At 40.1% G+C, this 24849-nt stretch overlaps 2 protein-coding genes across 2 annotated transcripts in view; one reads left to right on the forward strand and one right to left on the reverse strand.

Moving 5' to 3' along the window:
• The window catches only part of LOC133538135 (gastrula zinc finger protein XlCGF26.1-like), a 263415-nt gene that overhangs the window by 113384 nt on the left and 125182 nt on the right, over window positions 1–24849 (reverse strand). The gene's annotated exons all lie outside the window — the stretch shown is intronic.
• Window positions 4447–15967, forward strand: LOC133556325 (gastrula zinc finger protein XlCGF8.2DB-like). Its single transcript, XM_061906171.1, has 2 exons — window positions 4447–4731; window positions 14016–15967. The coding sequence occupies exons 1-2, from the start codon at window positions 4629–4631 to the stop codon at window positions 14984–14986; spliced, it is 1074 nt and encodes a 357-aa protein (XP_061762155.1). The 5' UTR covers window positions 4447–4628; the 3' UTR covers window positions 14987–15967.

Here is a 24849-nt window from a genome sequence, read left to right on the forward strand (position 1 = left end):
CTTACACATCTGTGAAGGCACCATTAATGCTGAATGGTACATACAGGTTTTGGAGCAACATATGTTGCCATCCAAGCAACGTTATCATGGACGCCCCTGCTTATTTCAGCAAGACAATGCCAAGCCACGTGTTACAACAGCGTGGTTTCGTAGTAAAAGAGTGCGGGTACTTTCCTGGCCCGCCTGCAGTCCAGACCTGTCTCCCATCAAAAATGTGTGGTGCATTATGAAGCGTAAAATACGACACCGGACTGTTGAACGACTGAAGCTCTACATAAAATAAGAATGGGAAATAATTCCACTTTCAAAGCTTCAACAATTAGTTTCCTCAGTTCCCAAATGTTTGAGTGTTGTTAAAAGAAAAGGTGATTTAACACAGTGGTGAACATGCCCTTTCCCAACTACTTTGGTACGTGTTGCAGCCATGAAATTGTAAGTAAATTTTTTTTTGCAAAAAAGAAATAAAGTTTATGAGTTTGAACATCAAATATCTTGTCTTGTAGTGCATTCAATTGAATATGGGTTGAAAAGGATTTACAAATGATTGTATTCCGTTTATATTTACATCTAACACAATTTCCCAACTCATATGGAAACGGGGTTTGTATTTATATGAATGAATGAAATACATTTTTTTTGGGTCATATAATCAACCATTTTGTGTAACCAGTTTAACAGTACAGATCAGACATATTAAAAATCCTACACATTTACACACAAAAAGAAAAGAAAAGAAAAAGAATGACTGAAAAAAGAATAGGCTGAAGCCGAAGCTTATATATGCCTATCCTATACATTCACTGAAAATTAGATTGAGGGCCAGCATAGACGAATGGAACAGACAAACCATTGTAATGTCTGCTTTCGGAAAAACAAAAATCCTAATCTACGATTTGACTCCCTCGATTGGCCTTGACGCTCCAACAACAGGCGCAGGCTGTTCTGAAAACATCCCCCCGAGGACACCTCACGATGGACGCTTTTGACCTCCCTCCTTCCTCAACGACACCTGGAGTCGAACTTTTGCTTACATGCAGAACGGCCCCAGGCCTATAGACACTACATCAACACACCCAAGACAATGGGCATATACACACACACACCCCATTCCCCACCCCACGCTTTCACCACTGCTTGATTCCCCTTCAGGGTGATGGGCGGCTGGCAGCACTTCATAGCAGCAGTCGACCCCAAGGCCCGTTCCGAGTTGTCGTGATTAAATGTAATATGTTTATGTGTGCATGGCATGGAGGTTTTTTTCCCCAATCCAGACTGGGCCCCCTTAGGAGTCCAGTCTAGATTGTATTTTTTTACTCATCCTTCCCCATCGTTTTCCCTTTTTCCCCACCTGTTCTGTAACCCTGTACACTGTTTGTCTTCTTGAACGGAGTTGTGGTGAAAACAAAGTTTCGTTGTACTTGTGCAATGACAATAAAGACCTACACTATCCGGTCCTATCCAAGCTTTCCTTTTAGTCTTAGAGAAGTCGCCACTGATGACCAGAGGTGGGTAGTAACGCGCTACATTTACTCCGTTACATCTACTTGAGTAACTTTTGGGATGAATTGTACTTCTAAGAGTAGTTTTTATGCAACATACTTTTACTTTTACTTGAGTATATTTAAAGAGAGGAAACGCTACTTTTACTCCGCTCCATTTATCTCCGCTCCATTTATCTCCAATCAGCTCGCTACTCGCTACTTTTTTTTTATCGATCTGTTAATGCTCGCTTTGTTTGTTTTGATTTTGTCAGACACGCGTTCAAAGTAGGAACTACGCATGCCTGTGTTTCACCAATCAAATGCAGTCACTGGTGACGTTTGACCAATCAAACAAAACCAGGCGGTCACGTGACCGTCACACGTAGAACCCGACATGTTGACAAACTTATTGGGGTGTTGCCATTTAGTGGTCAATTGTACGGAATATGTACTGTACTGTGCAATCTACTAATACAAGTTTCAATCAATCAATCAGAAGTGTAAAGGAAAAAAGACACTTTTTATTTCAACCGTACTTCCCGTCAAAAGCTTAAAGACTGATCGCACAGTTCCTGTCTTCACAATAAAAGTGCCGCTCCATCGCGCCTTCGCTAACAAAATAAGAGTCTCCGAAAGCTAGCGCAAACAAGCTAGCAAGCTACGGAGTTTGCCGCCAATGTATTTATTGTAAAGTTTATAAAAACGAATACGGAAGCTGAACAAATAAGATGCCAAAAACCAACGACTTTCATGTGGTATTAGACAGAAAGGAGGACATTTTTTTCTCCTCCATTTGAAAACGTGGACATTATCAGCACTATAATTCCAATCAATACAAGTCATCAGAATCAGGTAATACACCAACTTATATTCTTGTCTTCATTAAAGATAGGAATCTATATGTTAAACATGCATGTATATTCATTAAAACACCTTTAACATGTCAACAAAAACGGCAAAATAAATAACTATAAACTAAAAAAAAATATATATATATATATATATATATATATATATATACTATATATATATATATATATATATATTTTTTTTTTTTTTTTTTTCCCAAGATGGCGCTGCTGTAGTGGCTGCTGTAGGCAGGAGCTCTGTGCTCTCGTGTCATCCTTTTGTGTTTCCCTCTTGTTTTCATGTGTTATTATATTTTTTTTTGCATTTTGGTCCGGGACCTTTTGGGACTGTGTGACAAGGGGTGGCACTTTCGTGACCTCTGTGGTGCTTTTTTTGTGGACTTCTGGATCTGCCTCCCGGGAGCCTTTTGGCCATGGAGACCAGCTGCTGGGTCTCTGCTACACCAGAGTCTGTTTTGAGGGACTGGAGGAGATGCGGATGAGGGGACAGGACTGTGGAGCTAGCACTGAGCGCTGGGACGGAGAGGCTTCGCGGTGTCTTGACTGGGTGAGCAGGTGTCGGACACCTCAGTCACCTTGGACGTATCCTCGCTCATCCATGCGGACTGGACATTGGCCGAGAGTGGAGTCGGCTGTCTTGGTTGCTTTGTTGGGTCTGCTTCTGTCTCTGGCCATGCTCCCTCCTCCCCAGCGGACGATGGCGTGGAACACCGCAGAGGCCACCACAGTGGATATGTTTCTTTTACTTTTTATTCATAGCTGTATGTAGAAGTGTCTGCTTGTATCTGCTGCTTTAATGTCTTTAATGTCCTCTGTGTTCTTTGATGTTTGATGTTTCCCTCTTACACACATGGAAGAGGGATGTGTACTATGGCTATGAGTTGTTCTTTCCCCTTGGCCTCAGTCTGCACCCCCACTACAGGGCCTAGGCTAAGACCGATTTTTTATTTTTTTATTTTATTTTAATCTTCTTCCCCCCCCCCCCCCCCTCCCCGCTACCCCCCACCCCCCCACCCCCCATGTTTACCTGTATGTCATCTTTTTTGTAAGGGGCGCTGGAAGCCGGCAGACCCGTCAGCGATCCTGTTCTGTCTCCCTGTAATGTTTGTCTGATCTTGAATGGGATTGTGCTGAAAATTGTAATTTTCCTGAAGGAACTCTCCTGACGGAATAAATAAAGTACTATCTAATATACATATATATATATGTATATATACATATATGTATATATATATATATATATATATATATATATATATATATATATATAATTTGTGTGTATGTATATGTGTATATATGAGGTAGATCACCTCAACTTGGTCATTTATTAACTAATTTATTAACGTTGAAAAACTTATTGGGGTGTTACCATTTAGTGGTCAATTGTACGGAATATGTACTGTACTGTGCAATCTAATAATACAAGTTTCAATCAATCAATCAATCAATCAATCAATCAATCAATCAATCAATCAATCAATCGATGAATGCCTACTGAGCCTATGGTGCTGTTAAGTTATTGTGGCTCAATTTGTTTTATTTTAATGTATTATTATTTAATATATATTATTGTTTTAGTTGCTTAAAAGATATTCCTGGCTCTGAATTTGCTCATTGCTATTTTTATGTTTTTGTGCATTATTTGTTGCCGTAATCATTAAACAAACAGGTTACCCATCAGTTACTCAGTACTTGAGTAGTTTTTCCACAACATACTTTTTACTTTTACTCAAGTAAATATTTGGATGACTACTCCTTACTTTTACTTGAGTAATTAATCTCTAAAGTAACAGTACTCTTACTTGAGTACAATTTCTGGCTACTCTACCCAGCTCTGCTGGTGACTAAAGAAACTGTTCTGGATGTTGTTGTTTTTTTTCTGTGTTGTGAATTAAGAATATTTGTAAGCCAACCTTTGTTTGTTTTTATATTATTCTCCTCCTTTTCTATTATATCTATGTTGTTTTTACTCAGAAAAATGAATAAAAATGTGTATATATATGAAATAGAGGTGTTAGAATTGTCGTAAAAAAATTGCGACTGAAAAAATGACGTTGCTCCCGCGCATGCGCAGAACTAACCGTCTTTACGGTAGCCAAAGCCGAGGTGGCGACCGAGATGGCGGACTGAGGGGCTGTGGCTTCTTGGGGAAGTCTCAAACTTACCAAATAAAGCAATAAATACCTCGGCTTTCCGGCTTTACAAAGGCCACGGAACGGAAGTTGAGTTTGGAGCGACGGAGTGTTACCTGAAGTGAAGATTGAAGACGTGATAGAAGATGGACGACTACTGCTATGCTAAGATGGTGACGTCATGTCAAAGAGAAAGTGAAAGACAATCAGAAACTTCCAGAAAATCACCAACGGAGATAAAAACAGAAAGTGAGTGAGATGTTTTGTCATTTGAAAACTATTTCAAGTCCTGAAAAAGGTGTCGATGAGAAATTAGCCCACTTTTCACCAATGTAAACAAAGAGCCGCCATGATTGTTAGCTTGAAGAAGGCAGTGGACTTCACACCATTTGCGTGTATATACATACTATTTTATTTTTTATTATCCATCCATCCATTTTTCTACCAGTTGTCCCTTTTTGGGGTGGCTGGAGCCTATCTCAGCTACAATCGGGCAGAAGGCGGCGTACACCCTGGACAAGTCGCCACCTCATCACAGGGCCAACACAGATAGACGGATATTCACACACTAGGGACCATTTAGTGTTGCCAATCAACCTATCCCCAGGTGCATGTCTTCGGAGGTGGGAGGAAGCCAGAGTACCCAGAGGGAACCCACGCATTCACGGAGAGAACATGCAAACTCCACACAGAAAGATCCCGAGCCCGGGATTGAACCCCCGACTACTCAGGACCTTCGTATTGTGAGGCACATGCACAAATCCCTTTAAATTATATTTTATTATACTGTATTTGGGAACCACTGCCTTAGAGATCGGAAAAAAATCAAATGAAAGTACAAACTATTGAATAGAATAAAAAGTACTTTATGGATCCCTGGGGGAAATTCAGCACCACAGCTCGCTCACAATAGACAATAAACACTCAGGTATTTTTTTACATGTGAATAATGTAAATACAGTCTATTATATGGCATTATTCACATGTGAATAATATAAGTACTGTCTATTATACAGCATTATTCACATGCGAATAATATAAGTAAAATCTTTTGTACAGCATTATGCGCATGTGAATAACATAAACACAGTATTATACAACATTATTCACATGTGAATGATATAAATAAAGTCTGTTATGCAGCATTATTCACATGTCAATAGCATAAATACAGTCTATTATACAGCATTATTCACATGTGAATAATATAAGTACAGTCTTTTGTACAGCATTATGCGCATGTGAATAACAAATACAGTCTATTATACAGCATTATTCACATGTGAATAACATAAATACAGTCTATTATACAGCATTATTCACATGTGAATAATACAAATACAATTTATTATACAGCATTATTCACACGTGAATAACATAAATACAGTCTATTATACAGCATTATTCACATGTGAATAATATAAATACAGTCTATTATACAGCATTATGCACATGTGAATAACATAAATACAATTTATTATACAGCAGTATTCACATGTGAATGATATAAATCGTCTATTATACAGCATTATGCACATGTGAATAATATAAATACAGTCTGTTATACAGGATTATTCACATGTGAATAACATAAATACAGTCTATTATACAACATTATTCACATGTGAATAATAGAAATACAGTCTATTATACAGCATTATGCACATGTGAATAACATAAATACAATGTATTATACAGCAGTATTCACATGTGAATGATATAAATAGTCTATTATACAGCATTATGCACATGTGAATAACTTATACAGTGTATTATGCAGCATTATTCACATGTGAATAATATAAATACAGTCTATTATACAACATTATTCACATGTGGATAATGTAAATACAGTCTATTATACAACATTATTCACATGTGAATAATATAAATACAGTCTATTATACAGCATTATTCACATGTGAATAATATAAATACAGTCTATTATACAGCATTATGCACATGTGAATAACATAAATACAGTTTATTATACAGCAGTATTCACATGTGAATGATATAAATAGTCTATTATACAGCATTATGCACATGTGAATAACTTATTCAGTGTATTATGCAGCATTATTCACATGTGAATAATATAAATACAGTCTATTATACAACATTATTCACATGTGGATAATGTAAATACAGTCTATTATACAACATTATTCACATGTGAATAATATAAATACAGTCTATTATACATTTAAGTACAGTCAAAAAGGATTATATGCATTATACAGTCTTAGCTGTCGGTATGAAGGAGTTCCTGTGTCGTTCTGTGTTGCATTTTGGGAGTCTGAGTCTTCCACTGAACGTACTCATTCTCTCCGCCAGGTCCGAGTGTAGTGGGTGGGTGTAAACATCCCTTTCCCACAGGGATGTTTAATTAATGAAGTGGTGAGTCCGGAGATAATTCAGTGGGTCCCACTGAAAGGGTCTTCTTGCAATCTTTACACAGATGCCTTGGGAGCGCTAACTTTCCAAATGATTATAAACAATATATGCAGACCACTTAACGGCTTTTAACACATAATGACATAACATGAGCTAGCTGTTGGTGTTCTTGTTTGAAAAATGTTAATGAAAACAAGTTGTAAACAGCTGCACCCTTTTAAAAATATGTATTTCTTCCTAGTTCTCATCATTTTTATTTTTCTAATAATGTTGAATGAATTTGCTGGTGGTATGATATATGATATGGTTGTAATGACAAATGTATTTGCTTATGTTAAACGTGTCAGGTTCAAACACTGATGACATCTATTGAACAGACAAGAAGCAAGGAATTAAACAGAGACAGAATTCAATTTAGCTCATTGAGGAGAACCATCTGGGCTGTACTCTTTGTACAGTCTTCCACCAGGCTCTGACAAAAAAGGTTGACGTTCCTCTTTTATTTGGATATTCCCTGAGTACATAGCAACAGCTGTCTTAAAAGGAAAGGGGGTCGTAAACAGTCATCATCTTTGGCTACAAAACAGTTCAAAGAAAAGGTGCCTGGAGGGGGTTTAGGTCCAGCTTCCTCTCCGCTGTGTAGATCTCGGGTCAAGACAAAATCTTCCTGTGAATTACAATAGATCAAAGAAACCGACACCTTCATGTCGCTTCCCATTCTACACAGTGGAGTTTTACAAGCCTTTTGATTGGTAAGATCAAAGAGAGTTTTGGTCTGCTCGCCGGGAACTCATTGAAACACAAAGTTTTGTGATAACTTCGATACAATTATTCTGACAAAACGTGTATCCGAACTTAAAACTGTCCCAAGGGCACGACGGACACAATTCTTTTAAAAAAAATGCATTTTGTAACATAGCACCTAAATACATTAGTAAAATTCAAATGGAAATAACTTGTGTAAAATTATATCAGCAGAAGTGCTGATTTTGACACAAACAAAACATTCTTAACCTCAATCGATGTGCCTGTTTTGTTAGTAGTGCAAATGTTGCAGGACATGAAAAGTGCAGATTATGAGCCACAGCTGGAGAAACGTTAACTTGTTTGGGAGGAAGATGTAACCTTAACTTGTACAAGCGATGTTTAAGTACTATTGCTAGTCCGATCTTTAGTAGTGGAAGAAGAAAATATAACTGCAATAGCTTTTGTATTTTTCTTCAGTGGCATTTTTGCGTTCTCCTTTCACAGCTTACGATCTGGTCAGAAGCGGCGTGTATACGTAGACGACAGCGACCGCCATTCTAAGTGTTGGAACATTCCAAGGAATGAAGGCACGGGCAGATTAAAAGGGTTGAAATCTGGATTTGTTTGATTTTTTTTTTGTAGTCGCACAATGTATTTTTAGCAAGTGAAGTGTACATAGTTACCTGTATCGTCGCACCCCTCATAAACATAGATATGAACAAAATGACAGTTCAATCAATCAATCAATGTTTACTTATATAGCCCTAAATCACTAGTGTCTCAAAGGGCTGCACAAACCACTACGACATCCTCGGTAGGCCCACAGAAGGGCAAGGAAAACTCACACCCAGTGGGACGTTGGTGACAATGATGACTATGAGAACCTTGGAGAGTTGTTGTTGTTGTTGTTGTTGTTGTTGTTGGCTGTTGGCGTATATTACCTCCATCTAACATCTATCATGGTGGAAATGTCTGTTACAAGTTACTGTGCTAGTCTATAGTAGGGATGCAACAAGGGCTGGACGACATGGCCTTTTATTAATATCTCAATATTTTTAGGCCATGTCATGATTAGGGTTGGGTATCATTTGAATTCGAACGATTCCGATTCCTGACGATTCTCGATTCCGTTTCTTCTTGTAGCATCAATGTGTTTGCCAGGTAGTCCCTGAAAGGTGGTATGTATTTTGTGTTGAGAGTCTTCACCATATCCCTGCAAACGTAAACACACATGTAATGTTGCTGTTACTGTTTAGCCCAGTATCAATTAGCTTAGCTCTAACGTCAATGCTTAACTAACCTAAATGTTGGAGATTCCACCTCTGAAAAGGGATGCAGTCTTTTGACTATGTGTGCAGTGACCTTTCTGTGGCACTCCTCCGTCTCCATCTCCCCCATTGCCGCTACGGTGAACGGAGTACGCTGAGCACATGGCGGAGCCTGGCTAGCAGGTTGTAAATTGTCAATGAAAAAATACGCGGGCTAATTTGTTAGCTGCCTCAACGTTGGCGCAAAACACGTTATTTATTGCATATATATATTGTTTTACTTACCGGATTCGGACTGCAGTGCAGTCACCGAGGTGCCAGGCTGGGCGTCGGAGCCGGAGCCAGAGGAAGAGGCAGAGGAGGACGGTTGGCGCATTTATTTGTACTCCATGAACTCGGAGGTGCTTCATCATGTTCGACGTGCACCCTCCTAAGCACGAAACAGTCCTTTCGCACGTGATACATTTCGCCGATATTTCATTTTTTTGCGTAAAATAAAGCCACACTTTCGATCGCTGACGTCCGCTTGACTGACTCGCTCGGCTACATAGGCTCGGGTATGCTAACACTTCCGGGGGTGGGCGCTTCTTCGTTGGTGTTCAGCGGCTTCTTCTTCCCGGTCGGCGGACTCATTCTTTTTTTCCGGTCGGCGGACTGGGTATCGAAACTAGGAATCGAAATTTAAACTTTTGAACGATTCCGGGAGAATTGGAAAGTTAGTCCCGGTTCCAATCGATACTCGATACCCAACCCTAGTCACGATACAGCATATATATCTCCATACTTTGGCTTAGCCTTGAATGAACACTTGATGCATATAATCACAGCAGTATGATGATTCTATGTGTCTACATTCAAACATTCTTCATACTGCATTAATATATGCTACTTTTAAACTTTCATGCAGAGAGGGACGCCACAACTAAGTCAATTTAGCAAGAGTGTATTTATTAAAGGGGAACATTATCACGATTTCAAAAGGGTTAAAAACAATAAAAATCAGTTCCCAGTGGCTTGTTGTATTTTATGAAGTTTTTTTCAAAATTTTACCGGTCTCGGAATATCCCTAAATAAAGCTTTAAAGTGCCTTATTTTCGCTCTCTGCGAAGACACTGGCCATTTCCCTGTGACGTCACACAGTGCTGCCAATGTAAACAAACAATGGGAATACCACAGCAAGATATAGCGACATTAGCTCGGATTCAAACTCGGATTTCAGCGACGTAAGCGATTCAACAGATTACGCATGTATTGAAACAGATGGTTGGAGGATGAAAGTATTGAAGAAGAAACTGAAGCTATTGAGCGAATAGCTATTGACGCTATTCATAGCCATAGCATGGCCGAATAGCTGCGTTAGCATCGCCGGTAAAATGTGCGGACCAAACGATCAGGACTTTCGCATCTTTTGACACTGGAGCAACTTAAATCCGTCGATTGGTAAGTGTTTTTTTCACATTAAATGTGGGTGGAAGGAAACGTAATATAGTTGCAAATGCATCTACAGGTTATCCATACATCTCTGTGCCATGTCTGCTTTAGCACCGCCGGTAAATAGCATGTAAGCATCGATTAGCATAGCATGTTAGCATCGATTAGCTGGCAGTCAACATCAACAAAACTCACCTTTGTGATTTCGTTGACTATCGTTGCAAATGCATCTGCAGGTTATCCATACATCTCTGTGCCATGTCTGTCATCGCCGGTCAAATGTGGAGACACTGGCACATTCAATGGGGGTCTGGCGGCAGACACTTTGGCATCTTCGGGCCAGTGGTGCAACTTGAATCCTTCCCTGTTAGTGTTGTTACACCCTCCGACAACACACCGACGAGGTTCCAAAAAATAGTCAAAAAAACGGAAAATAACAGAGCTGAAACCCGGTGTTTGTAATGTGTTGAAAATGAAAATGGCGGCTGTATTACCTCGGAGACGTCACGTTCTGACGTCATCGCCTCCAGCGCGATTAACAGAAAGGCGTTTAATTCGCCAAAATTCACCCATTTAGAGTTCGGAAATCGGTTAAAAAAATATATGGTCTTTTTTCTGCACCATCAAGGTATATATTGACGCTTACATAGGTCTGCTGATAATGTTCCCCTTTAACATGGAGATATTATCACTTAGGGCTGGGGGATATGGCCTTTTATTCATATCTTGATATTTTTAACTGTAGGAGCATTTTTACATCACTCGAAATAACTTTTACGGTCAGAGCCAGCGGGTGGCTGGATGTCAACATTGCACAGATAGCACAATGGAAGCTAAACCAACAAAACGCGAAAAGGAATTGGTGCCAAAAACAGAGGAGAGGAACTAATTTGTTAGACCAAACAACTGCAAGCTAGTTTGATATAACTAATGAGTGGTTTACTAATGACTTCTTACAATGTGACTGTAGAGGTTGCCCTCTAGTGCAGGGTCGGCAACCCGCGGCTCTTTGGCAACTCTGATGCGGCTCAGCTGCACAATCGCCGACCCCCCAGATTGTTGCGGGGAGATTCCGGAATTCAATGCCTCTCCCGGACATCACCCGGTGTCCACGTTCTCTAATTTTCACTCGGACTAACATATTAAGGACGTGCCGTGATGATATTATTAATCAATCAATCAATCAATCAATGTTTATTTATATAGCCCCAAATCACAAATGTCTCAAAGGACTGCACAAATCATTACGACTACAACATCCTCGGAAGAACCCACAAAAGGGCAAGGAAAACTCACACCCAGTGGGCAGGGAGAATTCACATCCAGTGGGACGCCAGTGACAATGCTGACTATGAGAAACCTTGGAGAGGACCTCAGATGTGGGCAACCCCCCCCCCTCTAGGGGACCGAAAGCAATGGATGTCGAGCGGGTCTAACATGATACTGTGAAAGTTCAATCCATAGTGGCTCCAACACAGCCGCGAGAGTTCAGTTCAAGCGGATCCAAGACAGCAACGAGAGTCCCGTCCACAGGAAACCATCTCAAGCGGAGGCGGATCAGCAGCGTAGAGATGTCCCCAACCGATACACAGGAAAGCGGTCCATCTTGGGTCCCGACGAGCGGTCCATCCTGGGTCTCGACTCTGGACAGCCAGTACTTCATCCATGGTCATCGGACCGGACCCCCTCCACAAGGGAGGGGGGGACATAGGAGAAAAAAGAAAAGACGCGGCAGATCAACTGGTCTAAAAAGGAGGTCTATTTAAAGGCTAGAGTATACAGATGAGTTTTAAGGTGAGTCTTAAATGCTTCTATAGCGTCCCTGGTTCAATTCCCACCTAGTACCAACCTCGTCACGTCCGTTGTGTCCTGAGCAAGACACTTCACCCTTGCTCCTGATGGGTGCTGGTTGGCGCCTTGCATGGCAGCTCCCTCCATCAGTGTGTGTGAATGTGTGTGTGAATTGGTAAATGTGGAAGTAGTGTCAAAGCGCTTTGAGTACCTTGAAGGTAGAAAAGCGCTATACAAGTACAACCCATTTATCATTTATTCTATATTACTCTTAACGTCCTCTTGAACGTCATCGCGCCCGCCATTCAAGGAATGCTATTTGCGTGCCGACCGGACACATGTGTTTCGCTGCTTCTATCGGCACATGTATGAAATTGCAAGGCATACTGGGTGACACAGAGTACACTGACGGTTGTGATATGAACAACTTTAACACTGCTACTAATATGCGCCACATTGTGAACCCACACAAAAGAAGAATGACAAACACATTTCAGGAGATAATTACTGACTATGTTATACACCCCGCGAGCACCAAACCCCCCCTCCCTGCGTAGTTAAGGTGGGCGGGGTTTGGTGCTCGCGGGGTATATAACAGTCAGTGTGTGTCATGGATGCAAAGGGTTCTGGGTATTTGTTGTGTTGCGTTTATGTTGTGTTACTGTGAGGATTTTCTCCCGAAATGTGTTTGTCATTCTTCTTTTGTGTGGGTTCACGGTGTGGCGCATATTAGTAGGAGTGTTAAAGTTCTTTATATCACAACCGTCAGTGTACTCTGTGTCACCCAGTATGCCTTCCAGTCATGTGCGTGCATCTGCGGAAGCCTCGAGAGTAGTTGCGGCTCCCATTGTCTTCCTCATTTTGTGTAACGAGTCGAAATGGCTCTTTGAGTGGTAAAGGTTGCCGACCCCCTGCTCTAGTGGGTTCTTCGGACTACCACACACAGCCAGGAGAGCCCGGAAGTCCGGGCATAACACTGTTTTATTTTCATAGAATAGCGCAAGGCTTTTGCTTTTCAACAGCGCCTCCAACTCCGGCTGGTTCTTAGCCTCCTGTTGACGTCATACAGCTCCAGGCACACCAATATCTACACGTGTGGCTTTAGTAATTTAGTACTTTGTCACTGTGGAGGGGGTGGGGGCGTGGCCTGCGGGGCTGCCGCGGAAAGCCCTGCTGTGGAAAGGGGACAGGTGATTAGATAATAATGCCCACCTGGGCCATCTACGCACCTGCCGCTGTCTTCCAGGCCGGTCCTGGCACACCCTTTTCCACAGCAGGGCTTTCCGCGGCAGCCCCGCAGGCCACGCCCCCCCTCCACAGTGACAAAGTACTAAATTACTAAAGCCACACATGTAGATATTGGTGTGCCTGGAATGGTATGACGTCAACAGGAGGCTAAGAACCTTAATCAAGAACTCGATGAAGTTGTGGACGACCATCCTGGAGGCTAACGAAAGCCAGATGGGTTGTAACGGATTGACAAGCCCCTGCATGGCATGTACCACCCGCACAAGGTGCTGGAAAAGCCCAGACTGAAAGACGGTACATAAACGTGCGTGACTCAGGAGTAAGGGTGAGTCTTCCAGTAACGTAAAGATTCCCGGTTGGAATCCATCCCAGTCGCTGGCCAGGACACTTACCCCACATTGCCCGCTGGGTTGCCCACGCAGAAACTTCACCGATAGAGAAGCAAAACCCCATATCGCCACTGCTCTTCCAGAGAGGACGGATGGACATGAGGACACTTTACATACATAGTACATGTGACAATAAAGTTCTTATCTCTCTCTAGCTAAAACACTACACACACATACAGTACATAGAAGAACATGTGTGGTGAGTTCGAGGAGAAAATTACCATGGATCATGTCTTTTGTTTGTGTTGTTTGTGTCCTGCAGACGTCCAGCAGCTGATTGGTCATCCAGAGGAAGTTTCCCCTCAGTTAGGGGGGAGCTCCACTTTGAAGCTGGAGACTCCACAGCCACCCTGCATTAAAAAGGAGGAGGAGGAACTCTGCATCACTCGGGAGGGAGAGTGTCTTCTAGGACTGCGTGACACCGATCCCACCAAGTTGCCGCTGACTCTTGCCTCTGTGAAGAATGAAGACGACAAAGGCAAACCCCAACGAGACCACCTCATAGCTCCACTATCAGATATTGAGAGTGAAGACGGGGTCGAAGTGACTTTGAGCAGCGATACAGACTGTGAAGGTGATATGAGGACTCGCGCTGACAAACACTATGAACGCTCTAAAAGGAAGAGAGGTAAAAAATGTTTAAGCTGCTCAGTTTGTGCTAAAAGCTTCACTAAGAAGAGCCTATTGACTAAACACACGAGAACACACACAGGGGAAAAACCATTCAAATGTTCAGTTTGCGGTAAAAGCTTTTCTGAAAGTGGCAGTTTGACCATACACATGAGAACGCACACAGGAGAAAAACCATTCAACTGTTCATTTTGCGGTAAAGGCTTCTCTCACAAGAGCAATTTGATTGAACACATGAGATCGCACACGGGAGAAAAACCGTTCACATGTTCCGTTTGCGGGAAAAGCTATTCGCATAAATGCAATTTGACTCAACACATGAAAAAACACACAGGAGAAAAACCATTTAGTTGTTCAGTTTGTGACAAAAGCTTTCCTCTCAAATTCTGTTTGGAACAACACATGAGAACGCATACAGGGGAAAAACCATTTAATTGTACAGTTTGCGGTAAAGGCTTTTCTCAAAGGGGCCAATTGAATCCACATATGAGAACGCACACTGGGGAAAAACCATTTACTTGTTCAGTTTGCGGTAAGCGCTTTTCTCAAAGGGGTCAATTGAATCCACACATGAAAACACACACCGGAGAAAAGAAACATTAAAATAATTAGTTTGTGCTCAAACTTTTTCAATCCCATGTGACACATGCACCAAATCTCTTGACCTTCTCAAAATAAGTTAGCCGTTTCCTCCACAAATATCCAAGGTATTGCTGGGTTGCATATGACATCACGTCTGCTTTGCTTGCTAACGTTAAAGGGAATAAAGTCAGGGAAAAGAATGGCTCTCAAACATGTCACAATTGATTTGTTTGAGAGTCTTTCTGTGATGCAATCAAGCATGTTTTATTATAAAGAACAGTAAAGTAAAGTACAAACTTAACAACTAAAGATTAAATTAAATTGTGTTCTTTTTTATGGTTGCTACACATTGATTGTAGAAATAAGTTAATGTCATGTTACATATTGCCTGTAATTTGTTTGCCTAATTGTACATTTGATGTCGATTTTCATAGCCATAATGTAAACGCTTAATCACTGTTGTGCAGGAATGCCAGGTGCTTTATTTGACATCGATGACCAGGATTAAGTTCCTACGCTAAATTTAGGCCACAACAAAGTCAAACAGATTTTTGTACAGGCAAACATATTAGAAGAGAGATTTCATCGATTGTTTGTGCACCAAACAACAAGTCATAGTGAAGATAAATGTAGCATTTGTACACCACAAAAACCTAATTTACACGGGCAAATAGAGTTAGATTATCCTTTCAAGGGGAACATTATCAGCAGACCTATGTAAGCGTCAATATATACCTTGATGGTGCAGAAAAAAGACCATCTATTTTTTTAACCGATTTCCGAACTCTAAATGGGTGAATTTTGGCGAATTAAACGCCTTTCTGTTAATCGCGCTGGAGGCGATGACGTCAGAATGTGACGTCGCCGAGGTAACACACCCACCATTTTCATTTTCAACACATTACAAACACCGGGTCTCAGCTCTGTTATTTTCCGTTTTTTTGACTATTTTTTGGAACCTTGGAGACATCATGCCTCGTTGGTGTGTTGTCGGAGGGTGTAACAACACTAACAGGGAGGGATTCAAGTTGCACCACTGGCAAGAAATCTGCCGCCAGACCCCCATTGAATGTACCAGAGTGTCTCCACATTTTACCGGCGATGCTAAAGCAGACATGGCACAGAGATGTATGGATAACCTGCAGATGCATTTGCAACGATAGTCAACAAAATCACAAAAGTGAGTTTTGTTGATGTTGACGGCCAGCTAATCGATGCTAACATGCTACGCTAATCGATGCTAACATGCTATTTACCGGCGGTGCTAAAGCAGACATGGCACAGAGATGTATGGATAACCTGCAGATGCATTTGCAACTATATTACGTTTCCTTCCACCCACATTTAATGCGAAAAAAACACTTACCAATCGACGGATTTAAGTTGCTCCAGTGTCAAAAGATGCGAAAGTCCTGATCGTTTGGTCCGCACATTTTACCGGCGATGCTAACGCAGCTATTCGGCCATGCTATGGCTATGAATAGCGTCAATAGCTATTCGCTCAATAGCTTCAGTTTCTTCTTCAATATTTTCATACTCCAACCATCTGTTTCAATACATGCGTAATCTGTTGAATCGCTGAAATCCGAGTTTGAATCCGAGCTAATGTCACTATATCTTGCTGTGGTATTCCCATTGTTTGTTTACATTGGCAGCACTGTGTGACGTCACAGGGAAATGGCCAGTGTCTTCGCAGAGAGCCGAAAATAAGGCACTTTAAAGCTTTATTTAGTGATATTCCGAGACCGGTAAAATTTTGAAAAAAACTTCAAAAAATACAACAAGCCACTGGGAACTGATTTTTATTGTTTTTAACCCTTTAGAAATTGTGATAATGTTCCCCTTTAAAACTCTCATGCCGAGATCGTGGACCCAGCCACTTGTGAAAAAGATGTATGCCTCAATACTTTTTACTGGTGGTATCTGGACTGAACATTTGGCTCTAAACTCTTGTCATATTTGTCCTTGTTCGGTAGCTACATTTAATGTTTGCCCTCCATCTGAAAACCAGAAGTGGTCACATTCTCCAAAACGTCACGTGATTGCAACCCAGCAATTCATGCAGAGTGATATTATTTGTACTTGCTAAGATCGTACAGATTTCCCTGGACACAAATACAATTCCATCCTTCTGGAAATGTGTCCACATGATTGATAGTGTACCTAAGAGAGAAAAAAACAAGATTGATCAAACCATAAGACAACAACATGCCCGTTATATCCAAAGCATAATATGCCAGCACATTCACAAACCCCTCGACAAACATCAAATTTAATGTGATAACAAGTAAGGATTCCGTGAGAATTGATCTACAATTGACATGTTTTCTTATGCCAAGAAGTGGTGAAACAATGCTCTAAACACGCTGCAAGAAATTTAAATTTTTGTCTTAGATATAAGGAAACGGTGTAAAAAAAAAAAAATACCATGTGTTCCCTTTATGATGGACTATAGTAGAGACTCTGGAATAACTTCAGTGAGAACAATGAATGTTTGCGTCATTTTTCACTCTGCTTTATGTTGACTTCTTGCTAAGAATACTCTTGTTTGCGCCCAATATGCTTGAGTACTCAAGCCCGTGATGAAGTCTTTAAACCAGGTGTTTAAAAAAAAAAACATGAATAAAAAGCCACGATATCATTTCTTCAGCAGAATAAAACGTAAAATAATGTTCTTGCTCCCGAAGAGTTATATTTGAGTTATTTGAGTGTTTCAAATATTTTTATTTTCTTCCATTTTTTAATTTTTTGTTTTATAAAATGTTTTTTTATTTTTTTTTTTATTTTATTACAATTACTATTTTTTTTCTATTTTCTATTTTATTTTATTTGAATTTTTTTTGTATATTTTTATTTTTTATTTTTCTTCCATTTTATGTGATGTCACGTGGGTTCACTTCCTGTTGTATGTCAGTGTATAGATTTTAAAGGAGCCATAAATAATACGTTAAATAATGTTGTTGCTTCGGAAGAGTTATATTTTAGTTATGTGAGTATTTCAATATTCTTATTTTCTTCCATTTTTTATCTAAATTGTATTTAATTTCTTTTTTTTGTATTTTAATTATTTTTCATTTTTCATTTTATTTTATGTGTTTTTATTTTATTTTAATTTTTTTGTATCTTTTTTTGTATGTTTTTGTTTATTTTATTTTTTTATTTTCTTCCATTTCATGGAATTATTTTAGAGTATGTGATGTCACGTGGGTTCACTTCCTGTTGTATGTCAGTGTATAGATTTTAAAGGAGCCATAAATAATACGTTAAATAATGTTGTTGCTTCGGAAGAGTTATATTTTAGTTATGAGAGTATTTCAATATTTTCATTTTCTTCCATTTTTTTTCCTAAATTTAATTTAATTTATTTTTTTATTTTTTTATTTTGTATTTTTTTTAATTTTATTTAATTTTTTATTTTATGTGTTTTATTTTATTTACATTTTGTATGTTTTTTTGTATATTTTTGTTTATTTTTAATTTTTATGTGATGTATGTGATGTCACGCGGGTTCACTTCCTGTTGTATGTCAGGTATAGATTTTAAAGGAGCCATATGTGGCCAGAAATGGCACTGCAATCACCCCCTTACCGATATCAGTTATAAAGTAATTCGAAAAGAACATGATTTATTAATGCCTTTTGACATATCCACGCCATTTAATATTGGCTTGACATGAAATTATTACATTTGGCTCCTTTAATTTTTACCTTTACCGTATATGGCTTTGTCATAAATATGTTGAGAATGGTACATTTTACATTTACGAAAGTCCGACATGTTTAGTAACTTTACCAGTGGCAGTAGCCAGACGAAAAGGGCGGTGCGTAACTGGCAACCTGGATATGACACACTCACTGACTTCCTAATTGGTTAAAATAGTGGGGGGCGGGGCATCGAAATGAAAACAATAATTAGACTTCGGGGCTGTAAATCTCATTTTGAAATGAGCGTATCCCGGCTGAACTACCGTTATCAGTTATAAAGATATTCGAAAAAAACATGATTTATTAATGCATTTTGGCGCCATTTAATGATGACTTGACATGAAATTGTTACATGTGGCTCCTTTAATATTTACCTTTACTGTATATGGCTTTGTCATAAATAGGTTGAGATTAGTAAATTTTACATTTACGAAAGTCCGACATGTTTAGTAACTTTACCAGTGGCAGTAGCCAGACAAAGAGGGCGGTGCGTAACTGGCAACCTGGATGTGACACACTCACTGACTTCCTAATTGGTTAAAATAGTGGAGGGCGGGGCATCAAAATGGAAACAATAATTAGACTTCGGGGCTGTAAATCCCATTTTGAAATGAGCATTATTATTATTTATAAAGGTATTCAAAAAGAACATGATTTATTAATGCCTTTTGGCGCCATTTAATGATGACTTGACATGAAATTATTACATATGGCTCCTTTAAATATTTACCTTCACTGTATAGTAGTGGGGTTTTAATATGGTGCCTTATTGTCTGTATAGTAATGATAGTCTGGCAACTATTGAAGATATATTTTTTCTTATGACCACATTTTGAAAACTTGTAGAACGTATTTTTCTATTTTTATGATGACATCGTTGCCGTTTTTAAAGACGTGCTGCTGTGTTACGTGTGTTTTGTGTGCAGTGTTTTGTTATTGGAATAAAGATGACATTTGAAAAAGTTTCCACATTTATCAGCCGGGCACGGCCTGCAGGGTCAATGTGCACAATTGGATATCTTGTAGACACGTCACATGACAACCTCGGGTGAAGACTGCAGGAATATAGGAATACTAATTATATAATACATGTATATAATTAATTACATATTAAAGACCTAATTGGACTGGTGCACTAGCTTGTTTCTCCAGGAAGTGAACAGTGTCTTCAGTCAGTGGGTTTATGGAAATGCGATCATCAATCACAGTTTTACGCGACGTTTTCATTTGCAACGATTAAAACTAACCGCCTAGTCCAGGGCGCCGCAGATTCCTTGGCTAGTAAAGACGCTGGTGTGTGGTTTCTCCAGGTGAGGTCCCTGGCTGGATGAACCCCAAGATACCTGAAGCTGGAGAAAGTACTTTATTGATCCCTGGGGGAAATTCAGCACCACAGTTGGCTCACAGTAGACAATAAACATTTAGGTCATTTTACATGTCAATAATATTAATACAGGATTATTCACATGTGAATAACATGAATACAGTCTATTATACAGCATTATTTACATGTGAATACAGTCTATTCTACCAGTGGTTCGCAACCTTTTTTCAGTGATGTACTCCCTCTGAACATTTTTTTCATTCAAGTACCCCCTAATCCAGGGGTAGGGAACCTTTGGCTCTAGAGCCAGATGTGGCTCTTTTGATGACTGCATCTGGCTCTCAGATAAATCTGAGCTGACGTTGCTTAACACGATAAGTCATGAATAATTCCACTTGTAATCACAGTGTTAAAAAAAAAAAAGTTCAAAATTTAAAATATTCTCATGCATTTTCAATCCATCCATCCATCCATTTTTCAACCGCACCAGTTCAAGAAATTGCGTTAATGATAAGAAGTTATTTATTTATTAGTGGTTAGTGTAGGACTTGCCCTCCTGGGGGGTTTTCGGACCACCAAGCACCGACATGAGAGCCTGTTTCAGGGTTACAATCTTGTTCTATTTTTCAATAAGTCTCTCAGTTTCTTTCCAGCAATTGTCTTTTTCTCTTTCGTTCTCACTCGCGCTCTGGCTCCAGCCCCAACCCCGTCTCTCCTCCTGGCTGCTGCTTATAACAGAGCGACAGGTGATTAGATAACAAGGCCCAGGTGGGCCATCTACACACCTGTCGCTGATTTCGAGGCCGATCCTGGCAACGCCCCACATCGCTTCAGGCCTGCAGGCCACGCCCCCTCCACAGTTAGCTTCAGAATAACAGTTTTATTACAAAGAATAAGAGACCTGTTATACTCTAGAAATGTTGGTCTTACATAAAGTGCACACATTTAGTTGTGTTCTGTGTTGTAAAAATATTATATGGCTCTTACGGAAATACATTTTAAAATATCTGGCTTCTTGGCTCTCTTAGCCAAAAAGGTTCCCGACCCCTGCACTAATCAGAACAAAGCATTTCTGCTTGAAAAAAGGGATAAAGAAGTAAAATACAGCACTATGTCATCAGTTTCTGATTTATTAAATTGTATAACAGTGCAAAATTTTGCTCATTTGTAGTGGTCTTTCTTGTACTATTTGGGGAAAAAAAGATATAAAAATAACTAAAAACTTTTTGAAAAATAAACAAGTGATTCAATTATAAATAAAGATTTCTACACGTAGAAGTAATCATCAACTTAAAGTGCCCTCTTTGGGGATAGATTCATGAACTTCATTCTAAACATTTCTTCACAAAAAAAGAAATATTTAACATCAATATTTATGGAACATGTCCACAAAACATCTAGCTGTCAACACTGAATATTGCATTGTTGCATTTCTTTTCTCAGTTTATGAACTTACATTCATATTTTGTTTAGATATTATTTAATAAAGGATTTTTGAATTGTTGCTTTTTTTAGAATTTAAAAAAGTAAAATCTCATGTACCCCTTGGCATACCTTCAAGTACTCTCAGGGATACGCGTACCCTTATTTGAGAACCACTGTATTATACGGCATTATTCACATGTGAATAACATAAATACAGTCTATTATACGGCATTATTCACATGTGAATAACATAAATACAGTCTATTATACGGCATCATTCACATGTGAATAATATAAATACATTTACAGTACATGTACAGTCAAAAGGAACATATGCATTACACACTTCCACAGCGGCGATAAAAAGCTGACCATTTGTTTAATCATTCAAATGTTTTATTATGATTATTATTATAATTTTTTAATCGTTTTATTTTATTTTAGTTTTTTTATTTTATTTTAAAAACAAACCGTTATTTATAAACTGCAACATTTACAAACAATCGACAAATAATAATATTCAAAATAAGTTCAGAAACAGCACAGATCATATTTATATATGTATATACATATATAAATATATATGTGCGACGAGGAAAATTTTTGTTCAACAATTCCACATTTCAACCCTTTTAATCTGCCCGTGCCTTCATTCCTTGGAATGTTCCAACACTTAGAATGGCGGTCGCTGTCGTCTACGTATACACGCCGCTTCTGACCAGATCGTAAGCTGCGAAAGGAGAACGCAAAAATGCCACTGAAGAAAAACACAAACGCTATTGCAGTTATATTTTCTTCTTCCACTACTAAAGATCGGACTAGCAATAGTACTTAAACATCGCTTGTACAAGTTAAGGTTACATCTTCCTCCCAGACAAGTTAACGTTTCTCCAGCTGTGGCTCATAATCTGCACTTTTCATGTCCTGCAACATTTGCACTACTAACAAAACAGGCACATCGATTGAGGTTAAGAAGGTTTTGTTTGTGTCAAAATCAGCACTTCTGCTGATATCATTTTACACAAGTTATTTCCATTTGAATTTTACTAATGTATTTAGGTGTTATCTTACAAAATGCCATCCATATTCTTCCGCTTATCCGAGGTCGGGTCACGGGGGCAACAACCTAAGCAGAGAAGCCCAGACTTCCCTCTCCCCAGCCACTTCGTCTAGCTCTTCCCGGGGGATCCTGAGGCGTTCCCAGGCCAGCCGGGAGACATAGTCTTCCCAACGTGTCCTGGGTCTTCCCCGTGGCCTCCTACCAACTGGACGTGCCCTAAATCCTGACCAGATGCCCGAACCATCTCATCTGGCTCCTCTCGATGTGGAGGAGCAGCGGCTTTACTTTGAGTTCCTCCCGGATGGCAGAGCTTCTCACCCTATCTCTAAGGGAGAGAGGAAACTCATTTGGGCCGCTTGTACCCGTGATCTTATCCTTTTGGTCATGACCCAAAGCTCATGACCATAGGTGAGGATGGGAACGTAGATCGACCGGTAAATTGAGAGCTTTGCCTTCCGGCTCAGCTCCTTCTTCACCACAACGGATCGGTACAACGTCCGCATTACTGAAGACGCCGCACCGATCCGCCTGTCGATCTCACGATCCACTCTTCCCCCACTCGTGAACAAGACTCCTAGGTACTTGAACTCTTCCACTTGGAGCAGGGTCTCCTCCCCAAAATGCATTTTTTTTTAAAGAATTGTGTCCGTCGTGCCCTTGGGACAGTTTTAAGTTCAGATACACGTTTTGTCAGAATAATTGTATCGAAGTTATCACAAAACTTTGTGTTTCAATGAGTTCCCGGCGAGCAGACCAAAACTCTCTTTGATCTGACCAATCAAAAGGCTTGTAAAACTCCATTATGTATGATGGGAAGCGACATGAAGGTGTCGGTTTCTTTGATCTATTGTAATTCACAGGAAGATTTTGTCTTAACCTGAGATCTACAAAGGGGAGAGGAACCCTCTCCAGGCACCTTTTCTTTGAACTCTTTTGTAACCAAAGGTGACGGCTGTTTACGACCCCCCTTCCTTTAGAAACAGCTGTTGCCATGTAATCGGGTAAAGTCCAAATAAAAGAGGAGGCGTACATGTCAGAGCCTGGTGGAAGACTGTACAAAGAGTACAGCCCAGATGTTTCTCCTCAATGAGCTAAATTGAATTCTGTCTCTGTTTAATTCCTTACTTCTTGTCTGTTCAATAGATGTCATCAGTGTTTGAACCTGACACGTTTAACATAAGCAAATACATTTGTCATTACAACCATATCATATATCATACCACCAGCAAATTATTCAACATTATTAGAAAAATAAAAATTATGAGAACTAGGAAACAATACATATTTTTAAAAGGGTGCAGCTGTTTACAACTTGTTTTCATTAACATTTTTCAAACAAGAACACCAACAGCTAGCTCATAATATGTCATTATGTGTTAAAAGCCGTTAAGTGGTCTGCATATATTGTTTATAATCATTTGGAAAGTTAGCGCTCCCGAGGCATCTGTGTAAAGATTGCAAGAAGACCCTTTCAGTGGGACCCACTGAATTATCTCCGGACTCACCACTTCATTAATTAAACATCCCTGTGGGAAAGGGATGTTTACACCCACCCACTACACTCGGACCTGGCGGAGAGAATGAGTACGTTCAGTGGAAGACTCAGACTCCCAAAATGCAACACAGAACGACACAGGAAGTCCTTCATACCGACAGCTAAGACTGTATAATGCATATAATCCTTTTTGACTGTACTTAAATGTATAATAGACTGTATGTATATTATTCACATGTGAATAATGTTGTATAATAGACTGTATTTATGTTATTCACATGTGAATAATGCGGATGGTGTTCTGCTGACTTCGACTGCGGATGTTGTGGATCGGTGGAGGGAATACTTCGAAGACCTCCTCAATCCCACCAACACGTCTTTCTTTGAGGAAGCGGTGCCTGGGGAATCTGTAGTGGACTCTCCTATTTCTGGGGCTGAGGTCCCTGAGGTAGTTAAAAAGCTCCTCGGCGGCAAGGCCCCGGGGGTGGACGAGATCCGCCCGGAGTTCCTTAAGGCTCTGGATGCTGTGGGGCTGTCTTGGTTGACAAGACTCTGCAGCATCGCGTGGACATCGGGGGCGGTACCTCTGGATTGGCAGACCGGGGTGGTGGTCCCTCTCTTTAAGAAGGGGGACCGGAGGGTGTGTTCCAACTATCGTGGGATCACACTCCTCAGCCTTCCCGGTAAGGTTTATTCAGGTGTACTGGAGAGGAGGCTTCGCCGGATAGTCGAACCTCGGATTCAGGAGGAACAGTGTGGTTTTGGTCCTGGTCGTGGAACTGTGGACCAGCTCTATACTCTCGGCAGGGTTCTTGAGGGTGCATGGGAGTTTGCCCAACCAGTCTACATGTGCTTTGTGGACTTGGAGAAGGCATT

The sequence above is a fragment of the Nerophis ophidion genome, linkage group LG01, assembly GCF_033978795.1.
Source record: "Nerophis ophidion isolate RoL-2023_Sa linkage group LG01, RoL_Noph_v1.0, whole genome shotgun sequence".
Classification (NCBI taxonomy): Eukaryota; Metazoa; Chordata; class Actinopteri; order Syngnathiformes; family Syngnathidae; genus Nerophis; species Nerophis ophidion.